The 13,581-nt window shown below is 36.4% G+C and overlaps 1 protein-coding gene across 1 annotated transcript in view; it reads right to left on the minus strand.

Annotated features, from left to right (window-relative positions):
- RPS6KA6 (ribosomal protein S6 kinase, 90kDa, polypeptide 6) overlaps positions 1–13,581 on the minus strand; it is a gene marked incomplete at its 3' end in the record, with an annotated part of 162,078 nt that overhangs the window by 26,492 nt on the left and 122,005 nt on the right. Inside the window, exons 11-12 of the mRNA XM_015569967.1 lie at positions 10,766–10,854; positions 9,937–9,995 (exon numbers count right to left, since the gene is read on the minus strand). Of these exons, the coding sequence (XP_015425453.1) occupies positions 9,937–9,995; positions 10,766–10,854 (148 nt within the window). The remainder of the gene's footprint in view (positions 1–9,936; positions 9,996–10,765; positions 10,855–13,581) is intronic.

The raw sequence follows: 13,581 nt of genomic DNA on the forward strand, positions 1-13,581 counted from the left end.
AAAAAAAAAAAGAAGCAACTCTTCCATCTGCAACAACATGGTGGACATGGAGTGTATTATGCTAAGCAAAATAAGCCAGTTGGAGAAAGATAAATATCACATGATCTCATTCATTTGTTGAATATAATGAACAACATAAACTGAGGAATAAAAATAGATCCAGAGACAGAGAAGCATGGAACAGACTCAAACCTCAGATGGAGGTCAAGGAGGGTGGGAGGGGAGGGGTAAGAGATCAACAAAAGGACTTGTATGCATGCATATAAGTATAAACAATGGACCCAGACAGCAGGGGCATGAGGGTTTGTGCTGGGGGGGGCGGTGGGAGTGGGCAGAGAGAGGTTAATGGGGGGGAAAGGAGACATATGTAATACTTTCAACAATAAAGAATTTTTAAAAAATATGCAATAAAGTTATCACCTAGGGTTCTTATTATAGAAATCCAAAATTTAACCTTGCCATACCATTTAAGTTCCTAAAATTGATATATTAATGAAAGATATATAAAATTTTGCAATATATGAACATCTAATGTTCTGGGAAAATCTACATTGTTTTAAAAGCTCACAGACCTGCCCTAACCGGTTTGGCTCAGCGGATGGAGCGTTGGCCTGTGGACTTGAGGGTCCCAGGTTCTATTCCGGTCAAGGACATGTACCTTGGTTGCGGGCACATCCCCAGTGGGGAGTGTGCAGGAGGCTGCTGATCGGTGTTTCTCTTTTATTGATGTTTCTAAGTCTCTATCCCTCTCCCTTCCTCTCTGTAATAAAATATATTTTTTTTAAAAAGTTCACAGACCCACACAGTAGTAGAAAATTAATAGAATATTATGTAAAGTAATTTTATTTTCATTTTTTATTAAATTTAATGGGATTATATTGATCAACATGAACATATAGGTTTCAGGTGTGGGTTTCTATTGTTATAAGATCTGTATATTGCACCTTGTACCCATTACCCAATCAAATTTTCTCCTGTCTCCAGATACTAGGACACCCTTCCCCTCCCAACATCTTCCCTCTGGCAACCACCACACTGCTATTTGTGTTCACAAGTTTCAGTTTTATATCCCACTCATTAGTGAAATCATATAGGTCTTAGCTTTTTGTGACTGACATTTCACTTAGCACGGTATTCTCAAGTCCATCCATGTTGTTCTTTCTTATGGCTGAGTAGTATTCCATTGTGTATATGTACCACATCTTCTTTATCCAGTCCCCATATTCCAGGACACTTTGGTTGTTTCTAATGTCTTGGCAACCATGAATATTGCTGCAATGAACATAGGGTTCATATGTCTTTGCACAAATATGATTTTGAGTTTTTTGGGCATATACCCATCAGAGAGAACATTGGGTCGTATGGTAGCTCAATTCTCATTTATTTGAGCATTCACCAGAGTGCTTTCCATAGTGGATGTACCAGGTTACATTCCCATCAGAAGTGAATGAGTGTTCACTTTTCTCCACAACCTCTCCAACACTTGTTATTGCTTGTCTTATTCAAAAAGGCCACTCAAACAGGTGTGAGGTGGTATCTCATTGTAGTTTTGATTTGTATTTCCCTAATTGCCAGTGAGGTTGAACATCTTTTAATATATCTATTGGCTGTTTGTATGTCTTCTTGGAAGATGTTTTTTTTATAGCTGCTCTGCTCATTTTTTGATTGGGTTGTTTGTTTGATGTTGAGTCTTATGAGTCCTTTATATGTTTTAGAAATGAAAACCTTGTTGGAGCTACTATTTGCAAATGTCATATCCTATCTGGTTGGCTGCCTGTTTGTTTTGTTGTTGTGGGTTTTTGTTGTTGTTGGTGGTGGTGGTGGTGGTGGTGGTGGTGGTGTTTTTTTGCTGTGCGGTAGCTTTATAGTTTGATATAGTCCCATTCATTTATTTTTGCCTTTACTTCCCTTGCCTTTGGGGTCAAGTTCATAAAATTTTCTCTAAAACCCAGGTCCACAAATTTGGTACCTAAATTTTCTTTGATGTAACTTATTGTATCAGATCTTATATTTAGGTCTTTGATCCATTTTTAATTAATTTTTGTACATGGGGACAAAATGTAATCCAGTTTCAATCATTTACATGTGGCTTTCAAGTTTTCCCAGCATAATTTATTTACTCCATTGTGTGTTCCTGGCTCCTTTGTCAAAAATTATCTGTCTATATACATGCGGATTTGTAGCTGGGCTCTTTATTCTGTTCCATTGATCTGTTTGTCTATTTCTCTGCCAATACCATGCTGTTTTGATTATTGTAGCTCTGTAGTATAATTTGAAGACAGTTAGCATGATACCTCCAGCTTTGTTTTTTCTCAGAATTGTTTTGTCTATTCGGGGTCTTTTGTGGTTTGATGATTTCTCCTTCTATGTCTTTAAAAACTGACATTCTTATTTTGATGGGGTTGCATTAAATCTGTATATTGCTTTGGGAAATATGGGATGAACTATGTTGGTTCATCCAATCTATGAACAAGGAATATTTTCCCATTTGTTGTATTTTTTTCAATCTCTTTTAATTATGCTTTGTAATTTTTAGTATGTAGGTCTTTCACACTCTTAAGTTTATTCTTAGGAATTTTTTTGTTTTTGTTGCAATTGCAAAATAAATTATTTTTTATTGTCTTTTTCTGATGTTTTATTGTTAGTCTACAAGAAGGCAATGGATTTTTGCATATTGATTTTGAATCTTGCAACTTGACTGTATCTGTTTATTGTTTCTAATCATTTTTTTGGTAGAGTCTTTAGAGATTTCTATATACATCATGCCTGCAAAAAGTGACAGTTTTACTTCTTCCCTATTTGGATGCCTTTTATTTCTTTCTCTTGCCTTATTGTTGTGGCTAGGACATCAAGCACTACGTTGAATAAGAGTGGTGACAGTGGACATCTTGTCTTTTTCCTGATCTTAGGGGAAAAGCTTTCAGTTTTTCAGCATTGAGAATGATATTAGCTGAGGGTTTATCACATATGTCCTTAATTATGTTGAGGTACTTTCTTTCTATTCCAACTTTATTGAGTGTTTTAATCATAAATGAATGTTGTATATTATCAAATGCTTATTTTGAATCTATTGATAAGATCATATGAGTTTTATCCTTCCTTTTCTTAATGTGGTTCAGTACATTGATTTATTTGCATATGTTGAACCATTCTTGTGCCCCTGGCATGAACCCCAGCTTATCGTATTATTTTTTGATGTACTGTTATATTTGATTTAACAGTATTTTGTTTAGGATTTTTGCATCTGTATTCATCAGAGATACTGGTCTGTGCTTTTCTTTTCCTGTGTGTTATCTTTACTAGGATTTGGTATCAGGGTTATATTGTTCTCACAGAATGTGTTAGGAAGAATTGCCTCCTCTTTAATTTTTTGAAAGAATTTGAGGATAGGTTTCAAATCTTTGAATGTTTAGTAGAATTCACTGGTGAAGCAATCTGGTCTTGGACTTTTAAAAAAATATATTTTATTGATTTTTTTACAGAGAGGATAGAGAGTTAGAAACATCAATGAGAGGGAAACATCAATCAGATGCCTACTGCACAACCCCTACTGGCCAGTAAGGAGGGAATATGCTAATTGAGTGTCCTGCTCTCAAAGATGGCAGTTCCCACAGCCAATAAGGGAATATGCTAATTGACCATTCCACCCTGAAAGATGGTGGCGCCCACAGCCAATAAGGAGGGTACTATGATAATAGACTGACCCTCCTTCAAAGATCGGAGGTGCCCACAGCCACAAGATGGCAGTGCCCAGTCCTCTCAGCCCCACCAGGGTGGCAGGTGCACAGCAAGCCACTCCGCATGCTTACCTCTGGAGACCCCCAGTCCCCTCAGCCCCCCAGCCACCCAGGGCTGGCCTGAGGCACAGGCAAGCCTAGGATGGTGGCTGTCCAGCCACCCAGAGCCACCCAAGGCTCAAGTAACCTGGGCCAGCCAAGGCTTGCACTACCGGCAGTGGCAGCAGCAGAGGTGTGATGGGCCGTTGCCTTCCCCTGGTTGCTGGGTCTCCTCCTGCCCCTGAGGGCTCCCAGACTGTGAGAGGGGGCAGGCCGAGCTGAGGGACCCCCCCTCCAGTGCATGAATTTTCATGCACAGGGTCTCTCTAATGTTATATAATTCTAGCAACTTATCCATTTCCTCTAGGATATTTAATTTGATGGCATATAGTCTTTCATAATATTCTAGTATGATCCTTTGTATATCTGTGATGTCTCTGTTGACTTCTCTCTCACTTCTGATTTTGTTTATATGGATCTTTTCCTTTATTTTCCTTTGTGAGGTTAACCAGGGGTTTGTTAATTTTTATTAGTCTTTTCAAAGAACCAGGTTGTTCTTTGTTTATTAATTTTTGTATAGTTTTTCTTTTCTCCATACTGTTAAATTCTGCTCAAATTTTTATTATTCCCTTTCTTCTGCTGACTTTAGGTTGCTTTTGTTCTTTTTTTGTTAGTTCTTTAAGCTGTGATGTTAGATTATTTACTTGGGATTTCTCTTGTCTCTTGAGATAGGCCTATAATGATATAATCTTTCTTATTATTGCTTTCGCTGCATCCCAGAAATTTTGATATGTTATATTCTTATTCTCATTTTTATTTATATATCTTTTTATCTCATCTTTTATTTTTTCTTTGATCCAGTCATTTTTTAATAGTATGTTGTTTAATATCCACAGATTTTGGGGTTTCTTTACTTCCTTTTTGCAGTTGATTTCTAATTTCAGGGCATCATAATTAGAGAATATGCTTAGCCCTAGCCAGTTTGGTTCAGTGGATAGAGTGTTGGCCTGCAGACTGAAAGGTTCGATTCCAGTCAAGGGCATGTACCTGGATTGCGGGCACATACACAATTGGAGGTGTGCAGGAGGAAGCTGATTGATTTTTCTCTCTCATCGATGTTTCTAACTCTCTATCCCTCTCGATTCCTCTCTGTAAAAAATCAATAAAAAGTATATTTTTTAAAAAAATAGAATATTCTTAGTATGATTTCAAGCCTCTTGAATTTGTTGATGCTAGTTATGTGACCCAACATATGGTCTATCCTTGAGAATACTCCATGTGCACTTAGGAATGTAGAATCTGATATCCTGAGATGAAAGGTTGAGTTAATGTCAACTATGTCCATTTGGTCTAGTGTTTCATTTAAGGCCAATATTTCTTTATTGATTTTCTTTTTGGTTGATCTGTCTAGAGCTGTCAATGGAGTGTTAAGGTCCCCACCTATGATTTTGTTTGGATTTGTTTCTCCCTATAGTTCTGTGAGTAGCTGTTTTATATATTTCGGTGGTCCTTGGTTGGGTGCATATCTATATTATAAAAGGCCTGTGGCCGTAATGCCATAATGACCACAGAATCAGTCACCCAGAGGTGCATTGATGAGCCTCGTGGCACCGCAGTTCTGGGGTCCCACCTCATGCGGCAGGTCTGGTGTCTGGGGTCCCATCTCGCATGGCAGGTCTGGGATCTGGGGTCTGGTCCCACCTCGTGCTGTGGGTCTAGGCTCTGGGGTCCCACCTCATGCGGTGGGTCTAGGGTCTCACGCGATTTCGGCTCACATGGTGTGACCCATAGGCTCTGATTGCAGCAAGGCTGGTGGCCAGCAGGCAGGCAGGACAGTGGGCAGGTGAGCGTGGCGAGGCACGTGGCTGCACGATTTCGTGTACTGGACTTCTAGTATGTTAAGGAATGTTATTTTTTTCTTCATGTAGTATTCCCTTTATCATTATAAAGTGTCCACCTTTGTCTCTTGTCATCTTGAAATCGATTTTGTCACATATACATATGGCTATAACTGCTTTTCTATAGATTTTATTTGCTTGGAGAATCATTTTCCACCCTTTTACTTTGAACCTACCTTTGTATTTGCAGCTTAGATGTGTCTCTTATAGGCATCATGTGGTTGGATTTTGTTTTATTTATCCACTCTGCTATTCTGTGTCTCTTTGTTGGTGAATTTATACTATTTATTTTACCGTTAGGATAATTACTGATGTATGAGAATGTCCAATAACCATTTTATCTTTTGTTTTCTGGTAGCTCTGTTCCTTCATTGGTTCTTTATGTTTCTGTCTGTGTGTTTTTGTTTGTGTGGTATTCCATACTTCCCTCCGTTTCCAAATTTTTTAAAGCTCTGTCCTGTTTTGAGAATTTTGTGTGTGGTTACCATTAGGTTTCTAAAAAGTAAAGTTTCATATATACCTTAATTTGGTTTTTTTTTAAGTGCATCTCATCTTCATGTTCCTATGCCAGCTTAGACTTTTACCCCCTCCCCTTTTATGTTTTTGTTCTCACAAATTATGCCTGTTTATGCTGTAAGTTTTTGGTGATCTTACTCATAGTCTTGTGACCTTACATTCTTTGTTTCAGGTACAATAAAGCGCTTGAGCATTGCCTGCAATGGCTGTTTTCTGGTGATAAAATTCCTCAATTTCTGCATGTCTGGAACATCTTTATTTCTCTTTTATATTCTAAGGAAAATTTTGCTGAACATATTATTTGTGGCCAGTAATTTCTCTCTTTCTGACTTGTGCCTATTTGCTCCCACTCTCTTCTGACTTGTATAGTTTCTGCTGAGAAGTCTGATGAAATTCTGATGGGTTTTCTTTTGTAAGTCCCTTCCTTCTTTTCCCTGGTTGCTTTGAGAATTTGTCATTGGTCAATAATTTTTGACAGTTTTAATATGAAGAGCGCTGGAGAGGACCTCTTTGGATTGAGGTAACTAGGTGCTCTATTTTCTTCTTGGATTCAAGGATCTAGTTCTTTCCATAGCTTTGGGAAGTTATCATCCACTATTTGTTTTAATAGACCAGCCATGGGCAAACTGTGGCCCGTGGGCTGGATCCGGCCCGTTTGAAATGAATAAAACTAAAAAAAAAAAAAAATAAAAGATCATACCCTTTTATGTAATGATGTTTAGTTTGAATTTATATTAGTTCACACAAACACTCCATCCATGCTTTTGTTCCAGCCCTCCGGTCCAGTTTAAGAACCCATTGTGGCCCTCGAGTCAAAAAGTTTGCCCACTCCTGGAATAGACTCTCTGTAATTGTCAACTCCCTCTCTTCCTCCACTGAAATGCCTATTATTCTAATGTTGCTTTTTCTGATGGTGTCAGATAGTTCTTGTAGACCTCTTTCATTTTTCTTTATGCTCAGGTCTCTCTTTTCTTCCCCATGCGTCATTTCTAGATTCTTCTCTTCGATATCACTAATTATTTCCTCCATCTGGTTGGCTCTGTTTCCTATGCTCAGTAGTTCACTCTTAAACTCATTAATTAATGCTTCTTTTCCAGGATTTCTCATTGGTTCTTTTTTAAAGTTTCAATCCCATTGGTAAAGTACTTGTTTTGTTCATTGATTTGTTTTCTGAGGGCATTGAATTCCTGTCTATTTGCTCACATTCTATTGAGTATTTTTTGAACGGCGATCTTGAAATCTGGCATTTATATCACATCTTTCCATGTGTCCCAGTTTGCTTTTGGGAGATTTTTCATTTTCTTTCTGATCAACCTTGTTACCATGATTATTCAGGGTATTTGCTGTTCTCTTTGCCTAGTCATTTATATCTGTCCATATTAATGGCGGACAATAGCTTCCTGTGAAGAGGCTTTTCAACTATTTTCCAGTAGATTGTGCTGAATTGCAAGAATTTTTAGCTCTGTGATCTCCTAGTCTTGACCCAGGGTTTCCTTAAGACTGTGCAGCTGCAAAGCTTGGAGGATGGGGTTTGTTTTGTCCTTAACATAATGGCAAACCCTGATTTCCCTGAGGTCCTGCCCCACGCACCCCACCTGGGGATCATTATAGAGGGAAACAGCAGTTCTGCTGAAATAGATCTTGGTTTACAGATAATGTGATCCTTGACCCAAATCCAAGAGCAAGGGGAGGAGAATTTGGGAGAGTCCAAATGCCACAGTGCTCTGTGATTCTATTTCTTTGTCAGAAACACCACTGTCCTGACCAACATTAGAGGGTTACAGAACAGAACCCAGTGCTCTGTTAGACATCTCCTCGCTGCTCTGCCTATTGGACTGCACCCTGCAATTCTCTGTTCCTCCAGGCCACAGGCAGCGCCTGCAACCACTGGGTTCCTCCCCTCTCCAGGATGCGCTGAAAGCTCCCCGCTGCAGGGCTGTATCTGTGCTTTCCTCCCTTCTCATATCCCAGTTTATTACTGGTTGCCCACGTTTAGATGTTTCTATGTGCAGGTCTCTCAAGCAGGCCTCTGTATTGAGCAGGGAATTCTTTGTTGAATTATAATTGTTTACGTGTTACATGTTGTAATTTCACTGGGAGAGGCCAAGGGGATCTCTCACACTTCCATTTCTCTTATGTCCACAATTTTCATTTATATTTACATAAACATTCCAGTCTTTTTTATTTAAATCAAGACCAAGGAATATAAACTGTTTAGATATAAAAATGATGGAGCCCGACCGGTGTTGCTCAATGGTTGAGCATCAACCTATAGGTCAGGAGGTCTCCTTTCATTCCCCGTAAGGACACATGCCTGGGTTGCTGGTTCTATGTCCAGTAGGGGGCGTGCATGAGGCAGTCAATCAATGATTCTCTCTAATCATTGATGTTTCTAACTCTCCCTCTCTCTTCTTCTCTGAATACAATAAACATGAAAAAAAAGAATGATGGAAAATAAAAATTTCCAGTTTCTCTAGGTATATAAAAAAGGAAGAATAGAGAAACATTATAAAAAAAAATTTACAAGGAGTTACAAGACACCAAAAGAGGCATGCAACAGATATATGAAAGGGAACTCATATGTACTATGTAATTGAGTGGCGATTTAGGGAATTAATACTAATGATTTCCACAAAAAATAAAAATAGCCTTCTAAAACATGTTCTATAAGCCAGATGTAACAATGATTTAATCAGTTAATAGTGGCCCTCTGTATATGACTTAGAATTTAAGAGATTTTTTTCTTTTGAAAAATATTTCAATACCAATAATAGAACTAGAAAATAAAAAAACCTATGATTATTGATAGTACATAAAATACATAAAGCAATTTGTAAAACAGAAAACAAAATGGGTTTTTCTAAGAAAATATTAGTTTAAGAGTTGCACCTTTAAAAAATTCTTGATAAGACTTAATAGAAATTTGCATGTTTCTATTTTCATGTTCTCTCAAAATTTAGTGAAATATCTGTACAAAAGCATTCACTTATTAAGAAATGTAATTTTTCCTAACACATGACAAAGAACCAATTGAAATTAAATAACATCTTAGATTCTTTAGAATTAATTTGCTATAAGAACTGTGCTATCATTCATCCATTTTCCCCTTTCTCTTCCTCTTCTACATTCTCCAACCTAGAATAGGGGAGAATTTATTTTACCTGTTAGCACATACTTAACAGGTAAAATAAATGAGAAACAAAACCTTACTAAATATCATCCACACATTTACTGGTTCCAGGTAATTTTACTTAAAGTGGTAGCATATCATAACAATTACCTTGAACTATAAGATGTGTGGATGAATTTGGAACAACACAGATGGATATTGAGGGTTATACTAAATGAAATAAGTCAGGTGGTAAAGGACAAAACCTCATGATTTCATTCATAACTGAAATATTAAAAAATGAACAAAACAACAAGTTCATACATACAAACAACAGATTATTGGTTACCAGAAGAAAAGTGGGTGGAGGGGGAAATGGGTAAAGGGGTTTAATTATATGGAGACAGATGGAATCTAGACTTTTGATGGTGAGAATGCTATAGTGTATACCGATATCAAATTATAATGTTGCATACCTGAAACTTATGTTATTAACCAATGTTGCCCCAATAAAAATAATCCCATACTAGTAAAACAAATGAATTTAGTTAACCAGCAAAGTCAATATGTTACAATTTACTCTTCAGCGTTTACTCATATTAAAGTTACTCAGTAACAAATTTTCTAGTGAACTTACATTCCAGTCAATATTTGCAAAAAAATGATGTCTTTTGATTTCCTCAACTCCTTCTGAACCTATAAAAACAGAAAGACTTTTTACTGGTGTAATTTTTTAAAATCTTTATACCTGGCTTTTAAGCTGTGATCTATAAAGAGCAATACACACACTTTATCGATTCCTTGTAGTGAAAGGTTTAAGACATCTCATATTATCTTTTATTATAATTGCTTCTTTCAATTTAATGTGAAAAAATTGAAGCACATAGAACAAAATTAAATATTGAAATGCCTTCCAAATCGAATCAAAATCATGTTTAATACAACTTTGAATTTAGGTACATTTTCTTCATAGTTGAACCTATGACCTCATATCTATAGGTCAAAATAAAAGTACAACATAATAAAGTGACTTTGAAATTTTAACATAAGGTCATAAATAGGGTAGATGAAAGGATTACATCTGGGTCTAGGGTAAGGCTACCTGAAAGTGGCCAAGTAATAAGTTATAGAAACATAATATTTACATTTAATAATATTGGAAGGACAAAACAATTATCTTCAAAAATCAAAAAAGATTACCTATACAAGTCTGTGAACTATTTCAAAAAATGAATGCATATGATATATAATTATATATATATCAAACAGAAATACTGAATAACTAGACCACTCTATTTTTAAATCATCGACATACAGAATTTACTGTAATCATTGCATATACAAAATGCAAAGTTCTAGGTATAAATAGCAGCAGTAAAAGAACTTAAGTCAGAAAACATAAAGTTATAATTATCATCCCAAAGCCTGCAGTATATTGATACAAAAGCTAAGAAAATAAGCAATACCCAATCTATTTGCTGGATTCCTTTTGAATAACATCCTTAGAAGACTTTGTGCTTCAGCACTAAGAAACTGAGGCATTCCAAGTTTTGCTCTGGAAAAGAAGATTTTAGAAAATTTCATTAAAATCTAGCCACACTTCTAAATTTACAAATTTCAAAAATAATTTTAAAGAATGTTTTCACAGTGGTAAATAATGTCCCCATAGCATAAGAGAAGGGAATAAGGCAGTGTGGAAAATGTTATTTTGTGTCAATTTAAATCCACAAGTTTCTCAAAACTGAAAGCAAGAGCACTTGATAAAACCCAGCACCCATTTATGCTAAAAACTCTCAGCAAAGTGAGAATAGAGGAAACATACCACATGTAATGAAGGCCATAAAGGATGAACCCACAGCCAAGATCATACACAATGGGCAAAAACTACAAGCATTTCCCTTAAGACTGGGGACTAGACAGATGTCTGCTTTTAGCACTCTTATTCAACATAGCACTGGAAGTCCCAGTCATAGCAATCACACAAGTAAAACAAATGCCTTCTAAAGTGGAAAGAAGTAAAACTGTCCTTATTTGCAGACGACATGATACTGTATATGGAAAACCCCAAATACACCACCAGAAAACTACTAGAACTGATAAGGGAATTTAGTAAAGTAGCAGGACAAAAAATAAATATTGAGAAATTAGTTGCATTTTTATGCACCCAAAAGGAACTAGGAGAAAGGAAAACTAAGAAAACAATCCCATTTACAATTGCTTCAAAAAGAATAAAATAGCTAAAAATTAATTTAACCAAGGATGTAAAAGACCTGTACTCAGAAAATTATAAGACACTGGAGAAAGAAATTGAAGAAGATGCAAATAAGTGGAAACAAATACCGTGTTAATGGATAGAAAGGATGACTATCATTAAAATGTTCATGTTACCCAAAGCAATCTACAGATTGAATACAATTTCTATTAAGATACCAATAATGTATTTAACAGAACTAGAACAAATATCCCAAAAATTTATATGGAATCATAAAAGTCCCCAAATAGCAACAGTGAGTGATCTTGAGAAAGAAGAACGAAGTTGTACGAATCATACTACCTGATATCAACTATATTACAAGGCCATAGTAATCAAAATAGCATGGTACTGGCATAAAAAGAGACATCTATCACATGATCTCACACATAAGTGGAAATTTAAAGAACAAAATAAACTGATGAACAAAATAGACCCAGAGACATAAATACATGGAACAGAGTGTTGAATCTGAGGGAAGATGGGAGTGGGTGGGTGGGAAGGGATTAACCAAAAAACTTATATGCATATATGTATAAACCATGGACACAGACAATAGTACTAGTATGGTAAAGGCCTGGGGCAGGGGGCAGGTGCAGGCTAGAAGGGATCAATGGGGAAAAAAGGGACATCTGTAATACTTTCAACAATAAAGATAATTTTTTTAAAATAAGAAGAAATAAAAACAGTCATATAGAACAATGGAACCAAATTGACAGCTCAGAAATAAATCCACACCTTTATAATTAATTCATATTTGACAAATGAGACAAAAGCATATAATAGACTTAAGATAGTCTATTAAATAAGTGGTGCCTGGAAAATTAGAAGATACATGTAAAAAAGTGAAACTATACCACTTTATTACACCACACACAAGAATAAACTCAAAATGGACTAAAGACTTAAAATATTAGCCCGGCTGGCATGGTTCAGTGGTTGAACATTGATCTATGAACTAGGAAGCCAGGAGGTTGCAGTTGGATTCCTGGTCAGGGCATATGCCTGGGTTGCAGGCTCAGTCCCCAGTGTGCAGTGTGCGGGAGACAGCAGATCAGTGATTCTCTCTCATTATTGATGTTTCTATCTATCTCTCCTCCCTTCCTCTCTGAAATAAATAAAAAATATTTATTTTTTAAAAAGTCTTAAATGTTAGACTTGAAACCCTAAAAATCCTAGAAGAAAACACAGGCAGTAAAATCTTGTACATTTCTCATAGCGATATTTTTTTCTGATATATATCCTTGGGCAAGGGAAACAAAAGAAAAAAATAAACAAATGGGACTACATCAAACTAAAAAGCTTTTGCACAGGAAAGAAAACCATCATCAAAATTAAAAGACAACACACTGAACAGGAGAACATATTTGCTGATACATCTGCTAAGGCTTTAATATCCAACATTTATAGTGAACTTACAAACCGCAAAATCAAAAAACAAACAAACAACACAAAACAATACAATCAGAAAATGGGTGAAGGAACTGAATAGACACTTTGTCAAAGAGGACATGTCACTGATCATCAGAGAAATGAAAATTAAAACCACAAAGGGATATCATATCATACCTGTTTGAATGGCTATCATCAACAAATCAACAAACAAGTGTTGCTAAGGATGTGGAGAAAAGGGAACCCTCGTGAGCTGTTGGTGTGAATGCAGATTGGTGCAGCCACTGTGTAAAGGTGTATGGAGTAAACTCAAAAAGTTAAAAATGGAACTGCCCTATGACCAATTGATTCCACTTTCTGGGAATTTAGCTGAAGACACCCAAAACACAAATTTGAAAAAAGAAAATGTGCACCCTTATGTTCACTGCAGTATTATTTACAATAACCAAGTTTTGGAAGCAGCCCAAGTGTTCATCAGTAGATGAGTAGATAAAACAGCTATGGAATACTACTTGGTCATAAAAAATGAAAAGGGAAATCTTGTCTTTTTGGACAGTATGGATGGACCTAGAGAGCATTATGCTGTGAAATCAGTCAGAGCAAGACGAGTACATATGATTTTGCTCATATGGGGAACCT

The sequence above is a fragment of the Myotis davidii genome, unplaced genomic scaffold (assembly GCF_000327345.1).
Source record: "Myotis davidii unplaced genomic scaffold, ASM32734v1 scaffold1206, whole genome shotgun sequence".
In the NCBI taxonomy this organism is placed as follows: Eukaryota; Metazoa; Chordata; class Mammalia; order Chiroptera; family Vespertilionidae; genus Myotis; species Myotis davidii.